This window comes from Leopardus geoffroyi, chromosome B2 (assembly GCF_018350155.1).
Source record: "Leopardus geoffroyi isolate Oge1 chromosome B2, O.geoffroyi_Oge1_pat1.0, whole genome shotgun sequence".
Lineage (NCBI taxonomy): Eukaryota > Metazoa > Chordata > Mammalia > Carnivora > Felidae > Leopardus > Leopardus geoffroyi.
Genome location: NC_059332.1, coordinates 143108195 through 143131802, shown reverse-complemented (window position 1 = coordinate 143131802; position 23608 = coordinate 143108195). Strand labels below are relative to the sequence as shown.

Below are 23608 nucleotides of genomic sequence, written 5' to 3'. Positions count from 1 at the left end.
TGTCTCAGAGCCAAGGCACAAGCCCGACCCCATCCACAGGCATTGGCATGGGCAGAAACCAAACAGAAGCACCGTGAGAGAGAATGGATGCCCAAGACGCCCTGATCCCACTCAGGACCTTCTCTAAATGCCTGGCCTGCTCTGGGCACCTTAGCAGGTCTAAGTGGGGGCTGTTCTCTGGGATTTGCAACTTAAGATCCACAGGGGGAAATACCTGATAGGAAACAACATCGAAAGAGGCAAGATTCTGAGCAGTGGTAGTTCTGGGTTCCTTGCGTCTACAAATCATAGGGTTACTGCTAACTGAAGAAGATAAATTTACCAAGGAGGAAAGGACAAGTAGTTCCACGCAAGCGACAGACGCTGGGCCCTGCCTGGCCTGAAAGCTCCCAGTTTTCATTCATTGGAACCCTCTACTGTCTCCGCTGGTCCTTGGGAGAGGCTGTGATGGGTGCCAGGACCGGCTGCCAGGTCTGTGCTGAGCTCTGGCAGGTTTGGGTAGCAGTAGGGGTAAACTGAGCCACTCCAGTGGCCTGAAGGGTGTCTCCTCTTCCCCCGGGGAAACCAGAGGCCTGCTCTGCACGGGAGGGGTGAAGGGCCAGCGCTGTGGCTTTCCCCAGGGCCTGGAGACAGAGGTCCCTGGCCGTGCCTCGGCCAATGGGCCTGGCTGGCCCGGGGGGTGGCGGGAGGAACACATCAGAGGCATCCACTTACTTTTCATGTGGGTGGTAACAGACAGAAACAAATTTTCCATGGACTTATTAAATCCTTTAAACTGACCAAGTTCCTGTAACTAAAACAGAGACAGAGGAGAGAGAATGAGAGTTATATTTGAAGACCTGTGTCTGCCCCAGCAGCCTCCAGGTCGCCAACCCCCAAACACTGGCAGGTGTGAGTGGAGTGGGGGTGCTCCGGGTGCGTGCAGGTGTGTGTGTGCATGCATGTCTGGAGAGGGGAGGGCACTATCCTCTCAGGAGGTAGGGACCCTCTTACTCAGCTTCTTTCCTCTGAGGTTTGACACCCACATCTAAGGAAGGGCCATCAGCAAGAGGCGTTGACAGCAACTACCTCTTGGAAATAATAACCGACATTTCACTGGCTCAGACTGCACTCAAGTACACTCCTGCTTCTTTAACCTGCTCTTGTATGACCCCACCCCAGCTCCAGGCAGAGGGGATGGCAACACAACAGCCAACACAACAGTGACACAGGGGCCGATGGTGGTACCAGGCTCAGGGCACCAGCCTGGAGCCAGGAGTTAGTTCCACCCCCCCAAAGCAGGAGAGAGAAGAAAAAGCAAAAATGACAGAAAGGAGATCACTTCCCCTTCAAGTCCCATTCATCTATCCACCCCTCCATCTATCCTTCCCTCCATCCCTCTGTCTCCCTCTCCATCCATCCCTCCATGCCTCTACCTTTCCAGCCACCCATCTACTCATCCCTCCTTCCCTGTTTCCATCCATCCATCCCTCCATCCATCCACTCATCCCTCCTTCCTTCCCTGTTTCCATCTATCCCTCCATCCACTCATCCCTCCATCCCTCCTTCCCTGTTTCCATCCATTCATCCATCAATCCATCCATCCACTCATCCCTCCATCCATCTATCCTTCCATCCCTCCTTCCCTCCATCTCTCCTTCCCTGTTTCCATCCATCCCTCCATCCCTCCATCCATCTATCCATCCATCCCTCCATCCACTCATCCCTCCATCCCTCCTTCCCTGTTTCCATTCATCCATCTATCCATCCATCCATCCCTCTATGCCTCCATCCATCCATCCCTCCTTCCCTCCATCTCTCCTTCCCTGTTTCCATCCCTCCCTCCCTCCCTCCATCCATCCACTCATCCCTCCTTCCCTGTTTCCATCCACCCATCCACCTATCCCTCCATCCCTCCTTCCCTGCTTCCATTCATCCTTCACTCCCTCTCTCTGTCCCTCCCTCCATCCCTCCCTCCCTCCTTCCCTGTTCCATCCATCTGTCCATCCATCCATCTGTCCATCCATTCAGGAAATACATCTGTGCTGGAACAAGTTGGGAGGATTTAGAATCTCAAGTAGAAAGTGGACAACAGAATTTTGAAGTTCATTCCAGGATCTCAGTTTGAAACTGGAAAAAGAATGAATATACTCTCTCTCTCACTAGCATATGAATGTGCCTTTCTATGTACAGCTATAGTTACTCTCTTTAATTTGCAGGATGGTAATAATGAAAATAATCAAGACCATGTGTTTTCATGGCACTTTACAGTTTCTTTTATTTATTTATTTTTATTTTTTTACTTTACAGTTTCCAAGTACCAGTACAGACATTATTTTGTTAATTTCTCACACGAGCCATGAGAAACAAGCCAGAGGAGTATAATTATTTCCACCTCCCAAGTGGGAACACAGGTAACTCCAAGATCATACCACTAATTTCTGTAGACAGAAATGCTCCTGGTCTACTTTATATTAGCATCTAAAAACACACCAAAGTACACACACACACACACACACACACACCCCAGGCACTCCCACACGTATAAATCACACACCTGTGAATCGACATGTATTTCTTTCTTTTTACACGCCCAGAGGCCCCCAACGCACTGCAGCCTATTCAGAACCCCACACTCAAGAGCACAGCACAGTTAGGGAAGACAGCCAGCAAAATGACAAGAGTAAAGTGGTGGGGATGTGGGGTGCAGCCAAGGATGTGGGGTACAGGCCGGGATGCAGGGCACAGGTGAGGACACGGGGTGCAGGTGGGGATGTGGGGTGCAGGTGAGGACAGGGGGCACAGGCAAGGATGTGGGGCACAGGTGCAGGTGAGGACGTGGGGTATAGGCGGGGATATGGGGTATACATGAGGTTGTGGGGTGCAGGCAGGTGAGTCACTGTTATGCAGATGATCCCATGGCCCCCAAAGTATAGCGGACACACAGACACTGGGCAGGCCCAGCCCTTCTGGCCTCTATTCTCTGCCTCCCTCCACGGCCAGTTTCAGCCACAATTGGATCCCTTTGCTCTGAGGGTCTTGGTCCAACCTCTCAGATCCCCTTTCTTCCTCCATTTCTCTCCCACGTCCCCTTCCCCAGGGAGGCACAGACACATTACCCTGTGGGAGCTGCTGGTGCACTGGCTTTCACTCAGAGGAGGTGGGGTAGGAGGAACCACAGAAATGTTGCTGCCAAGGAAAAACACAGGAATAAGAAACAGGTCATGGATGATCCAACTATTAGGCTTACAAATACACAAGACTCGCCATCACCCTACAGTTCATGTTCTCTGATTTTTTTTTTTTTTTTTTTTTTTCCTTTCCTTCCTCGCATTTTAGAAGAGGAGCCCGCAGCCCTGCCTGGATCTGCTCCTCCCGACAGGGCATTACTTCCCGGTATCGGAACGTGGCCAAGGAGCATCACGCTGCCGGTGTCCCGGCCTCGCGCCCCACCCGTGTCGCCTAAAGGAGCCCGGCCGCTCTGGGACCCAGACTCCACGCATGTGTCCGATATGGACGTGCACGTTCTCTCGGCCCAAACCGCACCAGCAGAAGTGCCAAAAATTCTGTGGATGTCATAAATCATTAAATCAAGCATGAGAGGAATAAGAAGTTTGTGATGGGGGAGAAAAAGAAATGAAGAGGTCCCAAGATTGGAAAATCTCATTATGGGCCAAAAAAAAAAAAAAAAAAAAAAAAGCTGCTGGTGGGGAGCAACACTTCAATAAATTCGGTGCAATCAGGTGTGTGAATTGTTGCCAGCTTCAAGAACGCTGGGTGTTTAGGATGTGCATCAAGAAGTTAGCATCTCGCAGAGTCTCCACTTCCATTTCCATTGGATTACGCAGATGTCTGAGGCGTCAGGCACTGGACATGATGTTGGAGACAGGAGTGATTCGTAAAACAAACGCTCGGTTTAGAATTTCATTTAAGATGCCATCAAAAATAATATTTCGTTTCCTTACAACATTTCAGAAGAATGTAAGCAATAAAACCTGTCGTGAGAAAATGCTCTGCGAGCTGCTAAGAAGGCTTTTCGTAAGAATCTGGAAATATCTCTGTTTAAATCTTTTCCAGGCACTTTATCATTAAAAAAAAAAAAAAAGTCACATTCCAAAGCAGCCAGGTCTGAAAGTCAAGAGATCTAGAAGTTCTTTCAGCGAGTCCTTGGTGCTCCAGGCCTGGAGGGGCCAGGACGGTCTGGCCTGGTATAGCACTCACCTCAGTTCCTGATAAGATTGCAAGAGCTTTGCTCCAGCTCTGTCGTGTTTGCCTGGAAGAGATACCAGGAAAGGTCACTCGTTAGTAAGAAGACAACCTTGGGGAGGCAAACACAGAAAGTAATCGATTAGAATTCTTATTTTTCTAATACCACTTCTTGCAACTAAAAAGTAAAAAACCATCTTGAGGGTGACAGAAAGGCCCTAGGGGGCGCCTGGGTGGCACAGTCAGTTAAGCGTCCGACTTCAGCTCAGGTCATGATCTCACCGTTCGTGGGTTTGAGCCCCGTGTCAGACTCTGCGCTGACAGCTCAGAGCCTGGAGCCTGCTTCGGGTTCTATGTCTCCCTCTCTCTGTCTGCCCCTCTCCTGCTTGTACTCCCTCTCTCTCTCTCCCTCTCTCTCTCTCTCTCTCTCTCTCCCTCAAAAATAAGTAAATAAACTGGGGCGCCTGGGTGGCGCAGTCGGTTAAGCGTCCGACTTCAGCCAGGTCACGATCTCGCGGTCCGTGAGTTCGAGCCCCGCGTCGGGCTCTGGGCTGATGGCTCAGAGCCTGGAGCCTGTTTCCGATTCTGTGTCTCCCTCTCTCTCTGCCCCTCCCCCGTTCATGCTCTGTCTCTCTCTGTCCCAAAAATAAATAAACGTTGAAAAAAAAAAAAAAGTAAATAAACTTAAAAACAACAAAAAAAGAAAGGCTCTAAAGTTCTATTGTGGTGATGGTCACATCAATAAATTGACTAAAAAAAATTATGGACTTAAAACAAATGAAGTGTATGTTCTATAAACTACATTCTGCTAAAGCTGTTGTTAAAAACATGCACATACACCCACGCTAAGAGACCACAATTGCTAGGAAAGGCTGCTTTTATTAAAAGTTGATGTTGGGTTAGATTTTCTAAATCTGGAAAATTTGAAAAGTAGTCCTAAGCTTCCAAGCTTCCATTTGTCTGTTGGAAACATTTCATAATTGAATGACTATATTCCTCTAAACATTCCTTGTTATGGAGATTAAATTAATCTGTTAAAAAATGTAATCTGCTTATTTCTAGTTATGGAGGCTAATAATTTCCTAAATAAGACTGCATCTGATATAGTACTCTTTTTGTTTCAAATAAAGGGGATTTTATGATGTGTTACGTCCCCAAAAATAGAACTCTACATGTCCATAGTTCTGTGAACACAATGTTTCCTGGCCCAATGCATAGGAAGAGGTTAGTCTGCCCAGCTGGGAAGCCTTCTAGCAGATTCTCTTGCTCAGGGCCGTTCCCCATTGGGCTTCACGCTGCTCAACACACAGCTGAGAACCACCGGACCTGGCATCCTAGGAGGTCTGTCTAGCTCCTGTGTTGTGTGTTTGAAAGTTTTAATCCATTCCAAAGAAAGGCTTACGTACCCACATCATCTCCGTAAGACATGGAGAAGGCAGGGAGGAGCTTGGGAGGGGAAAGGCAAGCGTCTCTGATGTCGAGTCCCAAACCTTAAAGCCAGGAGGCAGCTGGCGCCCAGCTGACCCTAAGCCTTGCAGTCCCCAGGGCAGGGGCCCTTAATGGGAGCTGGCCTCAGGGAGTGCATGAGCCCTGACATCATAGGTCAGACTTTGGGTCTCCCTGTTTGTGTACATTTGGGGGGAGGTTCATGATGGTGTTCACCAGATTCTAAAAGGAGTCTGTGAGCTCTCCCCATCCCCCGTTAAGAAACGCTTCTGGGGGTATCCGGGTGGCTCAGTCGGTTGAGCTTACAACTTCGGCTCAGGTCATGATCTCGCAGTTTGTGAGTTCAAGCCCCACATTGGGCTGTCTGCTGTCAGCTCAGAGCCCACTTTGGATTGTCTGTCCCCTTGCTCTGCCCCTCCCCCTCTTGCACTCTCCCAAAAATAAATATTAAAAAAATAATAATAAAGAAACGCTTCTCCAAGGCAGAACAGAAAGGCGGCCCCCAAAGGCTGAGAGCTGGGCTAGTAATGGATGAAATCCCACATCTGCAGGAGCCACTGGAAAGAAAAGAGCTAGGCCAGAAGGAAAAGAGAACCACCCCAGCTGCAACACGGTCGGTTGTCATGAAAGCAGAGAAAAACAAGGCAAAGAAAGAGAAAAGTTAGTGACGCTGTTTACCCGCGGTGTCCTGGTAAAGACGCAGAACCCAAGAGAGAGTGAGTTCTGAGCCCTCTTGTGGGTTGGCTGGTTCGCTCACTCTGGCTGCTGGCTCCTTTCCCGGCTGCCCGCCCTCAGCAGACCCTCAACATCTTGTCCCCAGATTGTTGTGACAGCGTCCCCATGGCACCAGAGTTACAGTCTCCCCGCCCCCCAAACAGTGCTGTCCTTCCATCGCCTAAAGCGCTGCAGTGGCTCCGTATTGCCGTCGCCCAAAGTCCGAGCCCCACGCAGCATCCCTGGGCCTCCACGCCTGCTCTGGGCCCACCTCTCCTGCCAGCCCCGGCAGCATCTCTTCTTATTACTTCTTTCAGCCCTGCTTCCCCAGACGTTGTCTACTTACTCCCACCTCATCTCCCAGTGCCCTGAGCTCCACCCTTAGCTTCAGTTTAGTCCCCCTACACCGCATTTCCAAATACCCCTCCCCAGGTCCCAGGGAAGGCCTGGCCACAAACGGCTCTCTGCTGCCCCCTGCTGGCCTCATCGGGCCTGGCCGGCCACGCCATGGGCTCAGCAAACCCTTTCTGTAAGGACCAAATAAGTATTCCAGGCTCCGGGCAGGCTCTGTCCTCTGCCCCTGTGACAGCAGCCAGACACAATACGAAAGAGTGGGCTGTGATAAAATATGATGGACACTGAAATTTGAATTTCATGTTTTTTTCCTAATGTGATATAAACATTCTTCTGGCCATTCAAAAATGTAAAACTCATTCTTTGCTCACAGGACATACAGACACAGACAGAGGGACAGGCTTGGCCCTTGACCTGCTGCACCCCATGTCCTAGCTACCCCAAGTGTGGGCAGTGCGGCCCGCTGCATCACAGCCGGAAGCTTGTCGGCAATGCAGAGCCCTAGGCCCATCCCGAAGTCCGTTCCCTGGAGTTTGGGAAGCGCTGCCCTGGGGCTGTGTCCCGTTCACTGTGTATGTCCATTTTATTTCCTCTCCCATCCCTCAGTTGTTTCTCACCAGGGGCTTCCTTAAGAAGCACTATCTACTGTTTGTTAATATTTACTTATTTATTTACTTTTACATTTATTTATTTTTGAGAGAGTGAGAAAGAGTGTGAGCGGAGGAGGGGCAGAGAGAGCAGGAGACACAGAATCTGAAGCAAGCAGCAGCAAAGAGCCTGAGGCAGGGCTTGAACCCTTGAATGTGAGATCATGACCTGAGCCAAAGTCAGACACTTAGCAGACTGAGCCACCCAGGCACCCCTATTTCTTTATGTTTAAGAGACAGAATTGATTTCTTTTGAGAGAGAAACCTTGAGTCTGCGAGTCGGGGGGGGGGGGGGAGAGAGAGAGAGAGAGAGAGAGAGAGAGAGAGAATCCCAAGAAGGCTCCACACTGTCAGTGTAGAGCCTGATGCAAGGCTCGATCCCACGAACCAGGAGATCCCTGACCTGAGCTGAAATCAAGAGTCAGACGCTTAACCCACTGAGCCCCCCAGGGGCCGGGTGAGATTTCTTATTTTAGAAATGCTTTCTATTTGTCCTGTGTATCTTACCCTACTTAAGTCAAGAAACAAAGCTGGTGCACGTGGGTTGGGACATCCGGCCTTGGGTGTGAGGGCCCTGAGGGGAGGCACGGGCCTGGCAGTGTGCGTGCCAACAGCGCCCTCCATGCCCCCCCTCGGCTCCCCCTTGGGTCCTAGCCCTGCCCCCTCCCCCTCCAACACACCCTCCAGAGGGGGAGGTGCTGTCCTTTGCGGCAGCGCCCCGTGTGGATCCTACAGCCAATGAACTTCCTCCACCGCATCCAAGGCAGCTCTGGGCTGAGGTGTACCCCCTGAAAAGACATGCTGAATCTAACCCTTAGCATCTGCCACTGTGACCTTATTTGGAGATAGAGTCCTTGCAGATCAAGCTAAGGTGAGGTCATTAAATGGGCCTAATCCAACATGACTGGTGTCCTTATAAACAAGGGGAAAATGGGGGGCTCCTGGGGGGCTCAGTCCGACTCTTGATTTCGCCTCAGGTCATGATCTCACGGTTGGTGAATTCAAGCCCCGCATCAGGCTCTGCATTGACGGCATGGAGCCTGCTTGGGATTCTCTCTCTCCCTTGCTCTCTGCACCCCCCCCCCCCACCATGCTGTCCCTCACTCTCTCTCTCTCTCTCAAAATAAATAAACAAACTTTATTTTAAAAAATAGAAAAATTTAGTCACAGAGAGAAACATGCACACAGAGAAGAAGACAACGTGACACCTTGACTTTGGACTCCCAGCCCCCAGAACAGTGAGCCAGCAACACGTTCTAGCTTTGTTCTAGCTCAGAGGTCCTTTGTGATTCAGTCCCTCCTGCCTCCCAGGATCACCTTCTGCCATATGGATCACCTGTCCCCTTCGTGGGTCCTGGTGAAGGTGGATTTCCCAGATGCCGGCGCCTCACTAGACCGTGCTTCTCCCATGTTCCTGGCTCACGTGGCTCTCTGCCCCTGCCAGGGGATTATTCCCCGGGATCCGGTGCCTGTCCTCACCAGGCTGGCCTCTTCATGCTTGCCCTGCACATTTCATTAACATTGCCGCCTGCGCTGTGATGGTGCACCTCTGTGTCGGTCTCCCCGACTGGACGGTGAGCTCTTTGAGGACACGGGTCCCATCTTATGCATCTTGGTGTCACCGGCATCAGCAAAGGGTTTGTCATGCGGGGGTGGGGAGGGGTGGCTATAAATCCAACGGCAACCAGCACTGTTTTACCGAGAAGCGTTACCTCCTCGTTTGAGCCATACGACCAAATACACGTGAAAAGACGGTCATCGTGTTTTCACAACTCGGCTTACGTGTAACTCATCCGCTCATTCACACTCATCGTGTAGAATCCACAGGGGCACTTTTACGGGGACAAGGATAAGGAGGACGCAGCTCTGCTCACAAGTAAGAGCATACGGTGCTGGAAGGGTCCATTCAAGCTACAGAACACGGCCGTGGTTTCTGGAGCAAAATCCAGGTCTGCAGCTGGCACAAGCGTGCCTACGACAAATCACCTTCCATCTCTGTGCTACTTCTCGATGCAAGGGGCGCCTGGGTGGCTCAGTTGGTTGAGCGTCTGACTCTTCATCTCGCAAGTCGTGATCTCACGATTCATGAATTCGAGCCCCACGTGGGGCTCTGTGCTGCACTGACAGCTGCTTCGGATTCTCTCTCTCTTCCTTTCTCTGTGCCCTCTTCCACTTGTGCGTGCGCACCCCCCCCCCCCCCACACACTCTCTCTCAATATAAACTTTAAAAAAGAAAAAATAAATACAGGTATGGCACCCTATTTCACGTGCTCACAGAAACTCCCATAGAAAGGATGTCCCTCCTGGCTGGGCTCCATCGTCATGCCGGTCAAGCACACTAACCGCCAGCCTACCAGCACCCTGGACCCCAGGCCCTGCGGCAGGTGCCATGCCCCGGCTACCCCAACACTCTTCCCGCTTGGGTGACATGTTCACAGCAAAGAGGGTGCGGCGCAGACTCTCTGTAATGTCCCAGTGCAATTCAGCCAGCCCGGCAAATCACGCTGTCGTGGTGGCCAAGCGGCCTCCCGTCCTCAACTGCGGGATCTGTGTGGGTTATTCTTCTTGCAAGACATCACCCCTAACTTCTCCTGCTACACTGTAAGGCCCCACAGCAGCCCTTTGTTAGAACAGTTAAACACACCCAGACAGCCACGTGGGATCCAGCTGTAGAGCTAACAGATCGTCAAGCGGAAGGATGGCCTGGCCCACAACCACCTCTCTGTTGGTGCCCACAGAGGGGAGCAGCGCCCTATGTAGGAACCCACAGCCTGAATTCCAGGTATGACGCAAAGCATAAGGCAGGCGGGGCTATCCCATGTGGAGCCTTCCTGAGAACAATGCAAATGTGCCCCTTCCTCAAGACACTTTTGTCTACCCTTAGGAATTGGTCGTAACATATGGATTTTGTTAGAACAACGCATCGTGCTGATTCTTCCAGAAAAGTCATCACAATAAGCACACAATTTTTGGATGTCGTGAACTGTACCCCTTTAGTGGTGGCTCCCTAGTACGGCATTCAACCTGTACAACTGTATGTGACAGGCCTGATGGTCGGTCCACACTGGAGCTTGAGTATCCTCTAAATTTTAGAAAAGGTGAATAAGACCAAAGGTTGGAGGGGGTATTGGACAATCACAGCGTGTTTTAGGACTTTTTTCTTTGGTAGGAAAGAAAGTGCCTAGAATAATAAAGTTTTAAACCAATTTTTGGCTCACATATGCAAAATGGAAAATGTCTCAAAAGACTTGACCTATAAACCTCTCAGCATATAAAGAATCACGATATCCTGTCATAAATGATTTTGGAGGTGGATTCCAGAAAAATTTTTAAATATATTTTAGTCCTTAGAGAAGCTTTGAGTTTAAATAGCACTGGGGCCAAGCCACTAGCCCAATATGAAAGAAGATGAAGTGTACAACTGTGAATCAGCAACTAATGCCTTCAGGGGAATAAAAATTAATAACAGTAGATTTATGACCCTGTTGGCAGAAAATATCTCTCATCCAGTATCCTTCTGCCACTAGACATTACTCTTCTGCTTAGTTGCAAGAGAGGAAAATAATTTTTGCTCCTTACTTAAGCTCCCTATAGTCTATCGGCAGAAATCCTGGATGGCTTCCATGTTATCAATAATCACCAAGCGCCGGGCAGTAACTCTTCTCCAAAGATACACTTCAGGTTGGTAGTAACTGGCCTAGGTTTGAGGACGTGGGGACTAGAGCATGGACTGCCTTCCTGGGTCTCTTGATTTTCTCTGAAAGTGGAATGTAGGTTTCAGGAGTTCTCTATTCTAAAGAATTTGGATATTAATCCTTTATCAGATATGTGATTTTGCAAATACTTTCTCCCATTCCGTGGGTTGCCTTCTTACTCTCTTTACGGTGTCCTTTGATGCACAAGTTTTTCATCAGGATGTAGTCCCATTAGTCCCTTTTTTTTTCTGTTGCCTGGGCCATCTAAAAAAATCATTGTCAAAGCCAATGGCATCTTTCCCTCTATATTTTTTCTTCTTCTTCTTTTTTTAAATGTTTATTTATTTTGGAGACAGAGAGAGACAGAGCATGAAGGGGGAGGGGCAGAGAGAGAGGGAGATAGAATCTGAAGCAGGCTCCAGGCTCTGAGCTGTCAGCACAGAGCCAGACGCGGGGCTCGAACTCATGAACTGTGAGATTGTGACCTGAGCTGAAGTCGGATGCTTAGCCAACTGAGCCACCCAGAAGCCCCTATATTTTTCTTTCACGACCTTTATAGTTTTAGGTCTGTTGTCCATTTGTACTGTGTTAGGTAGGGATCCAACTTTGTTCTTTTACATGTGACTATCCAGTTTTCCCAGCACCATTTATTAAAGCCTGGCCCTTCCGCCTTGAACGATATCGGCATTGTTGAAAGTCATTTGACCACGTATGCAAGAGTTTTTCTCTGGGTTTTCTAGGCTATTCTATTCCACTGTTCTCTGCTTGTCCTTATGCCAGTGTCACATTGTTTGGATCACTGCAGCTTTGTAGTAAGTTTTGAAACTGGGAAGCATGAGTCTTCTAACTTTCTTCTTCCTTTTCAGGAAACAAACAGGGGCACTTGGGTGGTTTAGTCGGTTAAGCGGGCTCTTGATCTCAGCTCAGTTCATGATCTCACGGTTCTTGGGATCAAGCCCCGAGTTGGGCTCTATGCTGATAGCATAGAGCCTACTTGGGATTCTCTCTCTCTCTCTCTCTCTCTCTCTCTCTCTCTCCCTGTCCCTTCCTCCCTCCCTCCATCCCTCCCCTCTCTCTCTGCCCCTCCCCTGCTTATGTGCACTCTCTTTCAAAATAAATAATTATTTTTTTAAAAAGAAACAAACAAAATGATCCAATTTTTAAAATGGGCACAGGACTTCAATAGTCAAGAAAATATACAAATGGCCAATGAGTACATGAAAATGAAAAGATGTTCAACATCACTCATCATTAGGGAAATGCAAATCAAAACACAACAATGCAGCCACTATGGAAAATAGCGCAGAAGTGTCTCAGAAAAATTAAAAACGGAACTACGATATGACCTAGCAATCCCACACTGGGTATATATCCAAAGGATATGAAATCACTACTGAACAGACATTTACACTCCCACGTTCACTGCAACATTGTTCACAACAGCCAAGACATAGAAACAACTTAAGTGTCCTTCAACTGATGAACAGTTAAAGAGAATGTGGGATATATTAAAACAGAATATTTTCAACCATAAGAAGGAAGAAATCCTGGAGCGCGTGGGTGGCTCAGTCGGTTAAGCAACCAACTCTTGATATTGGCTCAGGTCGTGGTCTCATGGTTCATGAGTTCAAGCCCCACATCTGGCTCGATGCTGATGGCACAGAGCCTGCTTGGGACTTTCCCTCTCCCCCTCTCTCTCCCTCTTCCCTGCTCACACGCTCCCCCTCTCTCAAAATAAATAAATATTTTTTTCTAAAAAAAAGGAAGAAATCCTGCCATTTGTAACAACATGGATAGACCCTGAAGCCATTATACTAAGTGAATAAGTCTGCCAGAAAAAGATCAATACTATATGATGTCACTTATATGTGGAATCTAAAAACATGAAACTCAGGACAGAGAGTAGAATGGTGGTCGTCAGGGGCGGGGGGCAGGGTAAGTGGGGAGATATTGGTTAAAGGGTACAAACTTTCAGTTATAAGGTAAGTTCTGGGAATCTAGTACATAGTCACCATGGCGACTACAGAGAATAGGACTGTGTTGTGCCTTCAAAGTTGCTGTGAGAGCAGTGTTAATGTTCTCACCATAACAACAATGGCAAATGGTAATTGTGGGAGATGAAAAGATGTGTTATCAAACCTTAGTGTGATACATTTTTTTTGCAACATATACATCTATCAACTATCCAAAAAATCCATACGCAGAATGGAATAAATGTCAGGCTAGAAGATACCTAATACGTACTGAGGGAATGACTTAAAGAAATACACAATGGAATACCACCTCATGCCCGTCAGAATGGCTATTATGAAGGAAAGAGAGAAAGAAAGAGAATCACAAGAAGGATATGGAGAAACCGGAACCTTTGTGCACTGCTAGTGGGAACATAAAATGGCGCAGCTGCTGTGGAAAATAGTATGGTGGTCCCTCAAAAACTGAAACATAGAATTACTGTTTGATCCAGTAATACCACGTCGGGGTATAAACACAAAAGAAGGGAAAACAGGAACTTGAACAGGTATTTGCGCACCCATGTTCAAAGCAAGCACTGTCCCCGATCGCCAAAATGTAGAAGCAAGCCAAACGCCCACTGGGATGAATGGTAGACAAAATGCAGTATATATAACCAACGGAATTTTGTTTGGTCTTAAAAAGGAATAAAAGTCTGACACATGCTACAACATGGATGGACCTTGAAGACGTCATGGTAAGTAAGAAAGACACAAAAGGACAAATATACTGATTCCATTTACATGAGGCAACTAGCGTCGTCAATTCATAGAACCAGAAGGCAGAATGGTGGTCACGGGGAGCTGGTTGGGAGGGCGGAATGGACGGTTTGTGTTTAATGGGAAAGAGAGTTTGGGTTTTGCAACATGAAAAAGCCCTGGAGTCAGATGGTGGTGTTGGCTGCACAAAACTGTGAACGTGCTTAATGCTGAATTCTGCACTTAAAAATGGTGACGGTGGTAAATTTTATGTCTATTTTACTGCAATAAAACAATGAGCATGGAGTTCTTAAATAGAAAATGATTTCCCTATTTAAGTATGTATGTGTCTGGTCTTTCCAAAGATGTATTCACATAAGGAGATAGCTCAATGTCCAATTGTCAGGGTGCTCCCTACAAACTACCCTGATCGATAATTTGGTCTAAACATATGAACACATGAATTCTTAATTCAGAAATCCTATTCAGTTCAGTGATATCACCTTGGTTTCTTTTTTTTAATATTTATTTTTGAGAGAGAGAGAGAAAAAGGGGAAGGGCAGAGAGAGAGGGAGACACAGAATCCAAAGTGGGCTCCTCACTGTCCACACGGTCAGCTCAAAGCCCGACGCAAGGCTCAAACCCATGAACTGTGAGATAGTGACCTGAGCCGAAATCGGATGCTCAATCAACTGGGCCACCCAGGCACCCCTCACTTTGGTTTCCCATTCTGTTCATAAACAGGAAAATAATGATGGTCACCAAAATCCAGTAGCATCATCAGCCTATCATGTAGAGCGGAGGGCAGCAAACTTTCTGCAAAGGGTCAGGTTAAAAAAGTATAGGCTTTGCCAGCCATAGGATCCCTGTTGTAACCTCAACCATTGTATCGCAAAGCTGGCCACAGACAGAAAGGAGTGAGCATGGCTGTGTTCCAATAAAACTTTACATAAACAGATGGTGGGCTACATTTGGTCTACGTGCTATAGTTTGCTGACCCCCAGTGGAGCGGGGAGTATTGAGCAAAATAAAGTACTGCTAGCCTAATAACTAGCCCATTTAATCATGGTTTCCCCTTCATGTTAAAAGCAATGGATCAAAACCCAAAAGGAGATAGGGAGGTAGTCACGACAATTCGGGACCAAATATGTAAACTGCCTAGGGTGGCCTCATCATCAAGGGGCAGTAGACAGGGCACAAAGGACAGTGGCAGAGGCAGAGACACAAAAATAATCCTGATAGGAAATCTGGCACCCAGAAACCAGCAGGAATACTCTAGTGGCCTGGGGAGATATCTGAGATATAATACAGAAAAAAAAATCTGGGTTGACTTGATGTATTCAAAGCACCTTGGACAATGTAAGCACTTCCATTTTTGAATTGCTCCTCTGAACAAAGCCAAAGGCGTCATGAAATCAAATACGACTAAACTCAAGAACCTGTCTCCAGAAGACTATTACCTAGAAACACTGGGTCAGAACAAAAGGTTTGAAGGTCAAGGCGTTACTTCATACGGTAATCATCCAATCTGACTTGACAGTCTCTATTCTAACTAATTTAGAAGAACTGGTCTGAAAATCTGTCAGGGACGTGACAAGCAATCCGATCAGCTGGGAAAATCACTTCTAGGACACACACTGCCCATTGTGGGCTTGTGTTCGTTTCGTCTTTCCTCTTAAGGAGAGCAGTGAGAAAGAAATATTCGAGAGAGTAAGACACCAACCACATCTTCTTTAAAAGAAGACAAAAGCATATACAAAATTATGTATCTGGTAAATCTGATTTCATAAAGACACCCTCTTGTGAACGTAAGCATATGAACTAGGCACTTGGTCTGCAACCGCTAGGAAGCTTTACTGAATCATCCTTGCAGACCCCACCTGCTGAATTGCACGGGTCAAAGGTCTTTCCTGAGCCAAATAACAAAGAGGCCATAAAGGCAGAGTTTTGCAATAGAGTCACCCCTATTTACTCATACCTACTTCTTTTAATCCACGGGCCCAAGTTTTCCAACCGCACACAGCCAGTCCTGACAGCTGTTCTCATAGCCCTGCAATCAGATGGGCCATATCTGAGCTGCCCGTGTAGAAGAATAAAACTCTAAAAAGTCACATGAAGAATTAAATCACAATTACTACTAGGAGGGGGTGATAAAAATTCTTTTCCTTCATGATAGTGAAACATAATATGGTCCTGGTTAGTTATATAAGTGAGACCATCATCAGAGGCTATATTAAGGTACAGCCTTCCTAAATTATTTTATTTTTGCATTACTAACAACAAAATGAAAGTCACAACAGGTTGTTTATAGGTAACATTTAACTATTCTTAAACTTTGAAATATATTAGTATTAAGAGTATTAGTATTGTCATCTTTCCCCTCTTAAACTGAAACATCAAGCAAGAAAATGTCATAGTTGTAAAAAAAATTTTTTTTAATTAAAAACACACACACACACACACGCATTCACAGCAAGGAGCCAGAAGAGGGCGCTATCTCTATAAGCTTAGCAGATGCCCAAAAAAATAAGATCGGGTTTTCAGTTCATTTTCTAAGTTATTAGTGATCTAGAAAAGGTCCGTCATAATTGTTTATTATATTTGCTACTTTGCCAGGGGCTTTCAAACTCAAAATGCATAAAAGATTATTTGGGGACTTGTTAAATACACACTGTTGAGTCTCCCCGGGTCCCATAGCATCAGGAGATTTGAATTTGAAACAGATCAGAGCTGATCCTGGAGCAGAGTTCCCAGAAGCCACAGTAAAAACCTTCAATGCAGAGGCTGTCAAATGCCCCACGGTGAGGGGCAGGAGGTGACAATACCCAAAAGGCTGGGTAGCTGCCTACAGAAACACTGGAGACCCCATGAAGGTCTGTATGTTTTGATCATTCTGAGGCACCCCAGATGGACCGCAACTATGGCATACAAGGAACTATTTTCAGACAGTAAAGCTAAATATCAAACTATGAAATCTTGGACAGGGAAAAAAAAGCCAGTTTATAATCAGAAAAAAAACTTAAGTAAAGCAAAATATTTAAAATATTTTTTGTACCATCTACCCGCAAAATAAAAAAAATGGAGTTCATCTTTTCTTGCTTTTAAATCTTTACAAGGGTTGGGAAAGTAGCACAAGAAACTGCTACAATATCTATTATTCTTCATTGGATTACTACTTATACCTTATCTACTTTCGAGGAAATTTGGGGAGAATTTACCATAAACGGCACATATCTAATAGAACCATTAAAAGAGGCACATAAAAAAGAAATTGGGTGACAATGGGCATAATTATTGCTGGAATTCCTTCCATTGAACATTAAATTTGGCTCACGGTTTCTGGATGCTAAAAAGGAAACGGAAGCCTAACTTTTCATCTGTAGGTACCTTCTTGGTATCTGACTGTGTACCCACAAGAAAAGACTTCTGTATGTCAAAAAACATAACACTGTGGGCGTAGCTGACAGAAAAGAGCTAAGAGCCTGAACGTATACAGAAAGGACAGCTGCAGAAGTTCACACAGGTGGGAAATACTCAACTTTGCGAGTAAGTAGACAAATTTGATGAAAACCACAGGAAACCACTTGAGACTACCAATGTGGTTTTGCCAAACTGACAAAGTTGTGTTTGCTTTTCAGGTTAATTCCTACTGGTGAGGAGGGCACACGCTTCCCGGAGGCGATGTTCCCCACCTTTCACCTTACCCTTTTCTTTCTAGAAATATTCAGAGGTGTGCTAAAGATTTATCTACAAAGAAGTCCGCTGCACTTTATTATTTTAGCAATATTATAAACTTCCAAAAATGTAACAGCAAAACTGGAAATTCCCTCACTCTGCAATAGCGATTTGGTTCAATAAATCAAGTCACATTCCAATGATGGAATGAGATGCAGTTATCAGAAATTATATAGCTGATGACAGTTAAGGATATGGAAGAATGTTCTTTGTGAATTATTATGTAAAGAAATAGTATAAAACCCATAATTGATCCCAATTATGTAAATCTATTAGCTTGGCTCATACAAAATTGCCTTTATTTAATCATTTTTACCTAAAAACATCAATTTCTTATGGTTTGGTCTCAGTACTCTTAAAAATGTATGTGTGGGGGCACCTGGGTGGCTCAGTCGGTTGAGCGTCCGACTTCGGCTCAGGTCATGATCTCACGGTCCGTGAGTTCGAGCCCCGCGTCGGGCTCTGGGTTGACAGCTCAGAGCCTGGAGCCTGTTTCAGATTCTGTGTCTCCCTCTCTCTCTGACCCTCCCCCGTTCATGGTCTGTCTCTCTCTGTCCCAAAAATAAATAAACGGTAAAAAAAAAAAAAAAAGTATGTGTGTAGTTATGTGCATTTATGTGTATATTTATATATACACACACAGGGGCACCTAGGTGGTTCAGTCAGTTAAGTGTCCAACTTCAGCTCAGGTCATGATCTCACAGTTTATGGGTTCGAGCCCTGCATCGGGCTCTGTGCTGACAGCTCAGAGCCTGGAGCCTGCTTCGGATTCTGTCTCCCTCTCTCTCTCTGCTCCTCCCCCACTAGTGCTCTGTCTCTCTGTCTCTCAAAAATAAACATTAAAAAAAAAAGAACTATATACACACGTGTATATGTGTGTATACACTCACAAACATACATACATTTCCTCACCAAATAATAGAAATAATGTATATCAAAATGTTAACAAAACATTTCAGGGTGAAGTCATTGTATTTTAAACATTATTTGGTATGCTTTTCTTCATTTCTTTTTTTTTTTTAATGAAAATATATTACTTTTACACTCAGAACAAATGTAATCTGAAGTCACGTTTCAAGAGATAGGAGGTAACGGGGCCAGAGTGTGGTAGGACAGCTCACGTACCCTGCCAAGGTCGTGTAAATGAGCACACACTTCCCAGGGGGCAATTGGGCAAAACATATCAAAGCCTTTTAAGTGTTCACACATTTGATGACTCATTCTTCTTCTAAGAATCTATCTAGAGGAAATAAAGAGATGCCAAGATAGTACAGGATGTTCATCACAGAGTTATCTGTAATATGAAATTTTGAATACCTTGATACACTCACTGACAAGAAGGAACAGGTTGCATAAAAGATAATTCATCCATCTGATATATTTCATGCAGTGGTCAGGAAGTGTCTTAATAGCCGAAGAAAATGTGCTAAATTGAATGTTAAAAGCGACATTTTAGTCTATGTGCTGCCGAAGCAAAAGCACTAAAAGCCAGAGTAAAACCTACATATAGTCTGATCATCTATTCGTTTAAAAAATTATCAAGTCTGTACATGCACACACACACGCACAACATCACACAGAAAGAAGACCGGAAGAGTATGTGTGTGCGTGTGTGTGTGTGTGGAATTAACAGTGGCTTGTTGAGCGGTGGGATTTTTATTGTCTTCTGTGCACCCTTCTGTATTTCCCAAATATTCTGCAATAAGAATGCATCCCTTCTATGATCGGGAGATGAACAATTCATTTTTGAAGAGAAAAGAAAACTCTCTTTACAAAATGGGAGGAGGGAACGTGGGGGAAGCAGGTGGAGTCGTGGGGACCAGCTAGGAGCTACTACACTGTAAGTGGGAATGAGGAGCAGGGAAGATTCTAGGACCGGGGAGGCAGAAATGTCAGGATTTGCTGACTGACCGGATGCGGGGAGGGAGTCAGGTATGATTGTCAGGTGCGTGGATTAAGATTAGGATTAGGAGGGGCGCCTGGGTGGCGCAGTCGGTTAAACGTCCGACTTCAGCCAGGTCACGATCTCGCGGTCCGTGAGTTCGAGCCCCGCGTCGGGCTCTGGGCTGATGGCTCAGAGCCTGGAGCCTGTTTCCGATTCTGTGTCTCCCTCTCTCTCTGCCCCTCCCCCGTTCATGCTCTGTCTCTCTCTGTCCCAAAAATAAATAAACTTAAAAAAAAAAAAAAAGATTAGGATTAGGATAAGGACGAGGATAAGGAATACGGGCTATGGTAACCTGCTTCCTGACGGGCTCCAGGGCCCCTTGCCTCCTGACACCCCCTGTGCCGTCCCCTTCCACCCTGAATCGAGCAGACCCGTGTCACCACAGGATAGAGCGGCAATGACAGGAAGCGCTTTCTGAAGCTAGGCCATAAAAGAGATGGAAAGAGACAGAAAGTAGGAAGCCGAACAGAAGTTCCCAGGGGTTCTGTGGAGGTGAGGGAAGGGGAGAGCGTGGGAAGATGACAAATTTCTGAGTATGGATGGTAGTGACGGCTAGACAGCAGGGCGAAGGCACTCAATGCCACTGAACTGTGTGGTTAAAAACGGTTAAAATGGTAAATTTTATGCCGTGGGTATTTTGCCATAATAATTTTTTTTTTTTTAATATAAAAGGGTAGGATTCTGCCTTTGTCTCTCTTGGCCCACGAGCCTGGGGGAGGTCGGCCACCACGTTGTTGTGAACACACTCGAGCAGCCCCGTGGGGAGGCCCAGGTGTGGAGGGACCCAGGGTTCCCGCGACAGCGGCACTAGCTCGCCAGGTACGTGCGTGAGCCCCGGAGAAAGCAGATCCTCCAGCCCCGGGCAAGCCCCCAGCTGGAGACAGAAACCATGTAAAATAATACTGACTGTTTAACCCACTACACTTTGGAGGAATTTCCTACCCAGAAATAGAAAGAGGCACAGATCTGAGCTGTCTCATACTCTCTCGTGGTTGAAACCACCATCTCGTTTCTCTGGCTTCGGATTAGGATGTGGAAGGCTGGGAAGAGCCGTGTTCACACCATTACAGCAAACACTGGATAATACACAGAATCTCAGTCTGGAACACATCACAGAGCAGGGATTGCCGCGGGCTCCCCATCAGGGCCCACCAGGGGGTGCCAGAGAGACCGGAAAGCAGAGGGCTCCCCATCAGGGCCCACAGGGGGGTGCCAGAGAGACCGGAAGGTGGGAGGTTCCTGGGAGCGTCCGCTGAGCAGAGAGGCCCACCTGGTACCCACTTCCTGCAGTTACCATCGCTGTGTTCCCACAGGGCTCCCTTTTTGCCTTTCTTCCTCCAATAATACCTGTCTAACCAATTCCCTAAATTAAATTCTCTTTGCTCAAAGCCCCACGTGGTTTCCATTTTCTTAACTGGCCCTCAGAGCATACCGCGCGTGGGTTCAAGTCAACTCCTCAACTACTGTGCCAGCTTCTCTCCCAGGGGGCACAGATGTAAGTGAGGTAGAGTTCCCACCTGTCCAGACAAGCCTTCATCACCTCACCCCCACTGCCCTTCCCGACACCCGCCTGCCAACCCCCACCTACCCCTGGTTTAGCTCACAGAACTATGTGTGCTCCCCCAGCACGGCACTTTTCTGGGTCTTTCCACACATTTTGAGCGCATCTCGCCCCAAATTGGACAATAAGAAATGAGACACCCCAGCACTGGACGAAGCAAGAGTAGAGGAGGAAGGAGTTGGGGTTTTGTTGTTGTTGTTGTTGTTTGTTACTTTCACACCTTGGGAGAAACAATAAAAGGATGACTTTGTCTCAGGCTGCCTTTCACTGTCTGATTTTTCTTATCTTACTGATATCTTCATGCTGGGGGAAAGTCAGTGGACAAAAAAGAGAGACCCAGGAGTTCAGTTTCAGTCCTTAGCTCAGGTGGCCACCATGCTGGCTGCGTCCACTCACTTCTACTCACTGGGAGAGTGCCAGAAAGACGGTGAGAAGATAATGAGCATGCACGCGCACACACGCACGTGCACACGCATGCACACACCTGTGTTCCGGCCTGCAAATCAATTTCCCTGATTCAAATAATGATACTAAAACTTTCAACAGTGCATAAAGTAGTTGCCAGGAGAGGTCTTCCCAGACTTGTTATTGAGAAATTACAGGAATTTCACTCCCTACAGTCTTACCGTTTGTGAAGTAGAAACTGAGTGCAAAAAAAAATGAGAATCTACCACCTGAAGAAGACCCCAGCCCCCCAACAAGAAAATTATTTTTTTAAGTACAGTCTACTCCCCAACATGGGGCTTGAACTCACGACCCCAAGATCAAGAGCCACAGGTTTACCGACTGAGCCAGCCAGGTGCCCCCCCCCCCAAAAGTATTTTAAAGTCACAAAACAAAGCCTAAAACAGACCTCACGCTGCCAAGCCCACCTAGATTATGCCCTAAATGGGGACGATGGCCCCGAGGGGCCAGAGAAAGGCGTTAGTGGAAGAAGCAAGTCCTAGCGTGCTCCAGAAGGCCTCGGTACACAAACAGATATGTACCTGAGATATGAAACTTTCACGGACGGGTAGTATTTAGGAAACAGTGTTAACAAGGCTGCTTGGGAGAGAAGGGGGGGCGGTGAGGAAAAGGGTTGAGAAACGGTGTCCCAGGTGAGGTCACACGCACTCGCTCACCCTTTTGCTTCAGCCTGCCCGTTAGCACTGTGCTTCCTTCCAGATTTCTGATCAACTTGGCTGAAACATCGTTTTTTCTCGAGTAAGGGAGTCAGGAATATGATTCTCTGCTGAGAGAATTTAATGCCGACTGAATGTCAACTTCAGCCTACCGTGCCTTTTACAAAAGCTGAGTGTCAACACTCAAACAAATGGCTTCCTTTCCTCACAACGCATCTGGGGTTGTGGCTACATAGCTTCTTTCCGGCAGAAAAAAGGTTTCAAGCCGCCCCATTCCCTCTAGGTCAGCCTGGGCTCCTTGTGTGCAGCCCCCGCTGTCACACACGTCAGAGGATGTGTGTTACCACCATGGACGAATGTGATTCACAGAGCATGTGAGCTCTGCTTTATTTTGATGACACGTGTGTGCGCCTTTGTCTGAAAAGTTGTTTTCCTGTCCATGCGGCTCACATCCTCTGATGTGGGCACCTCTGTTACCGAGGCAGAATTAGTTCTCCCCCTGGTTTCCAGTCCCAGCTACCAATTACACCGCTACATCAGCTTTGCAAAGACTCTGTAAGATATTCTTGTGGTATCCAGACCATATGCGCATTCACGCTCCTACAATCACGACATGTGCTCGCTTCCTAATCATCAACATCTGCTAAATTCTAATCCTGTTCACTCTCCGTGGCCTTCAGTTATTCAGTCATTTTGACCAAGTCTCAGGAACAAGGTATTGTGCTTAGTGCTGTAAGGGACTAGATTTTCAAAGCATAGTTTCTGCTTATGGAGAGAAAGGGAAGTATGCAAACAGTAATACCACATAAGGCACTTGCCACAAATTTTGGAAAAGATGGACAACCCAGAGCCGCCCATGTTTCGGAGGAGGGAGACCTCACTCCCACACGCAGGGGAAAGCAGGCGGAGTTCAGCAGTTCGAACTGAGCTAGAGAGGGGTGGTGTGCAGTCAAAGGCGCTGAGCAGGGTGGGCCAGGGGGCAGGTGGGGGAAAGCATAACCGAACAGAACTAGAGGTCAGAAAGGAAAGGCCTGTCTACCAGGACCTGTAAAGTTTTGTGTATTCAAATCTTAACACGAAATATTTTAAAACTGGGAATGTATCACTTTACTTTAGTAAAAAACTTAAGGGCATTTACCTTCAGTTGGAAATTTCTTGGCTCGTTCCTCAAAGAACCATTCTCCAGTTTTTATTTTCACATTTCTGAAAAACAAGCAGACAGGAAGCCTCAGATAGCGATGCGGTCGGTGCTGTATTTGGCTCATAAGGGGGAGGCAGAGAGTATCACAAAAGATTAGTCTCGCAAGGTTCCTCAGAGTTCATGTTTCTGATCTCCCCCTGCTAACTTTACAGATCCCCTAGAGAGGTTAAGCAACCTGACTAGTTAAGCACTCTGACTAGTTAAGTGATCTGACTAGTTAGCAGCAAGGCTGGAAGACTGTGCTTGGGTAAATTTTACCCTACGTGTAATACGTACTTGTAATGTTTGCATGCTAA

At 46.8% G+C, this 23608-nt stretch overlaps 1 protein-coding gene and 1 long non-coding RNA gene across 9 annotated transcripts in view; one reads left to right on the top strand and one right to left on the bottom strand.

Moving 5' to 3' along the window:
• Window positions 1-3717, top strand: part of LOC123609239 — a 31487-nt gene extending 27770 nt beyond the window's left edge. Inside the window, exons 2-3 of the long non-coding RNA XR_006717690.1 lie at window positions 2290-2393; window positions 3319-3717. This is a non-coding gene — a long non-coding RNA (uncharacterized LOC123609239). The remainder of the gene's footprint in view (window positions 1-2289; window positions 2394-3318) is intronic.
• SYTL3 (synaptotagmin like 3) overlaps window positions 1-23608 on the bottom strand; it is a 94226-nt gene that overhangs the window by 37605 nt on the left and 33013 nt on the right. For 6 of the 8 annotated variants that reach the window (XM_045500176.1, XM_045500179.1, XM_045500178.1 and 3 more), the window contains 4 exons: window positions 23250-23314; window positions 4201-4252; window positions 3099-3168; window positions 715-793 (listed from right to left, as the gene is read on the bottom strand). In XM_045500176.1, coding sequence (XP_045356132.1) covers window positions 715-793; window positions 3099-3168; window positions 4201-4252; window positions 23250-23314 — 266 coding nt within the window. The remainder of the gene's footprint in view (window positions 1-714; window positions 794-3098; window positions 3169-4200; window positions 4253-23249; window positions 23315-23608) is intronic. The other 2 variants (XM_045500181.1, XM_045500182.1) reach the window with 1 other exon arrangement.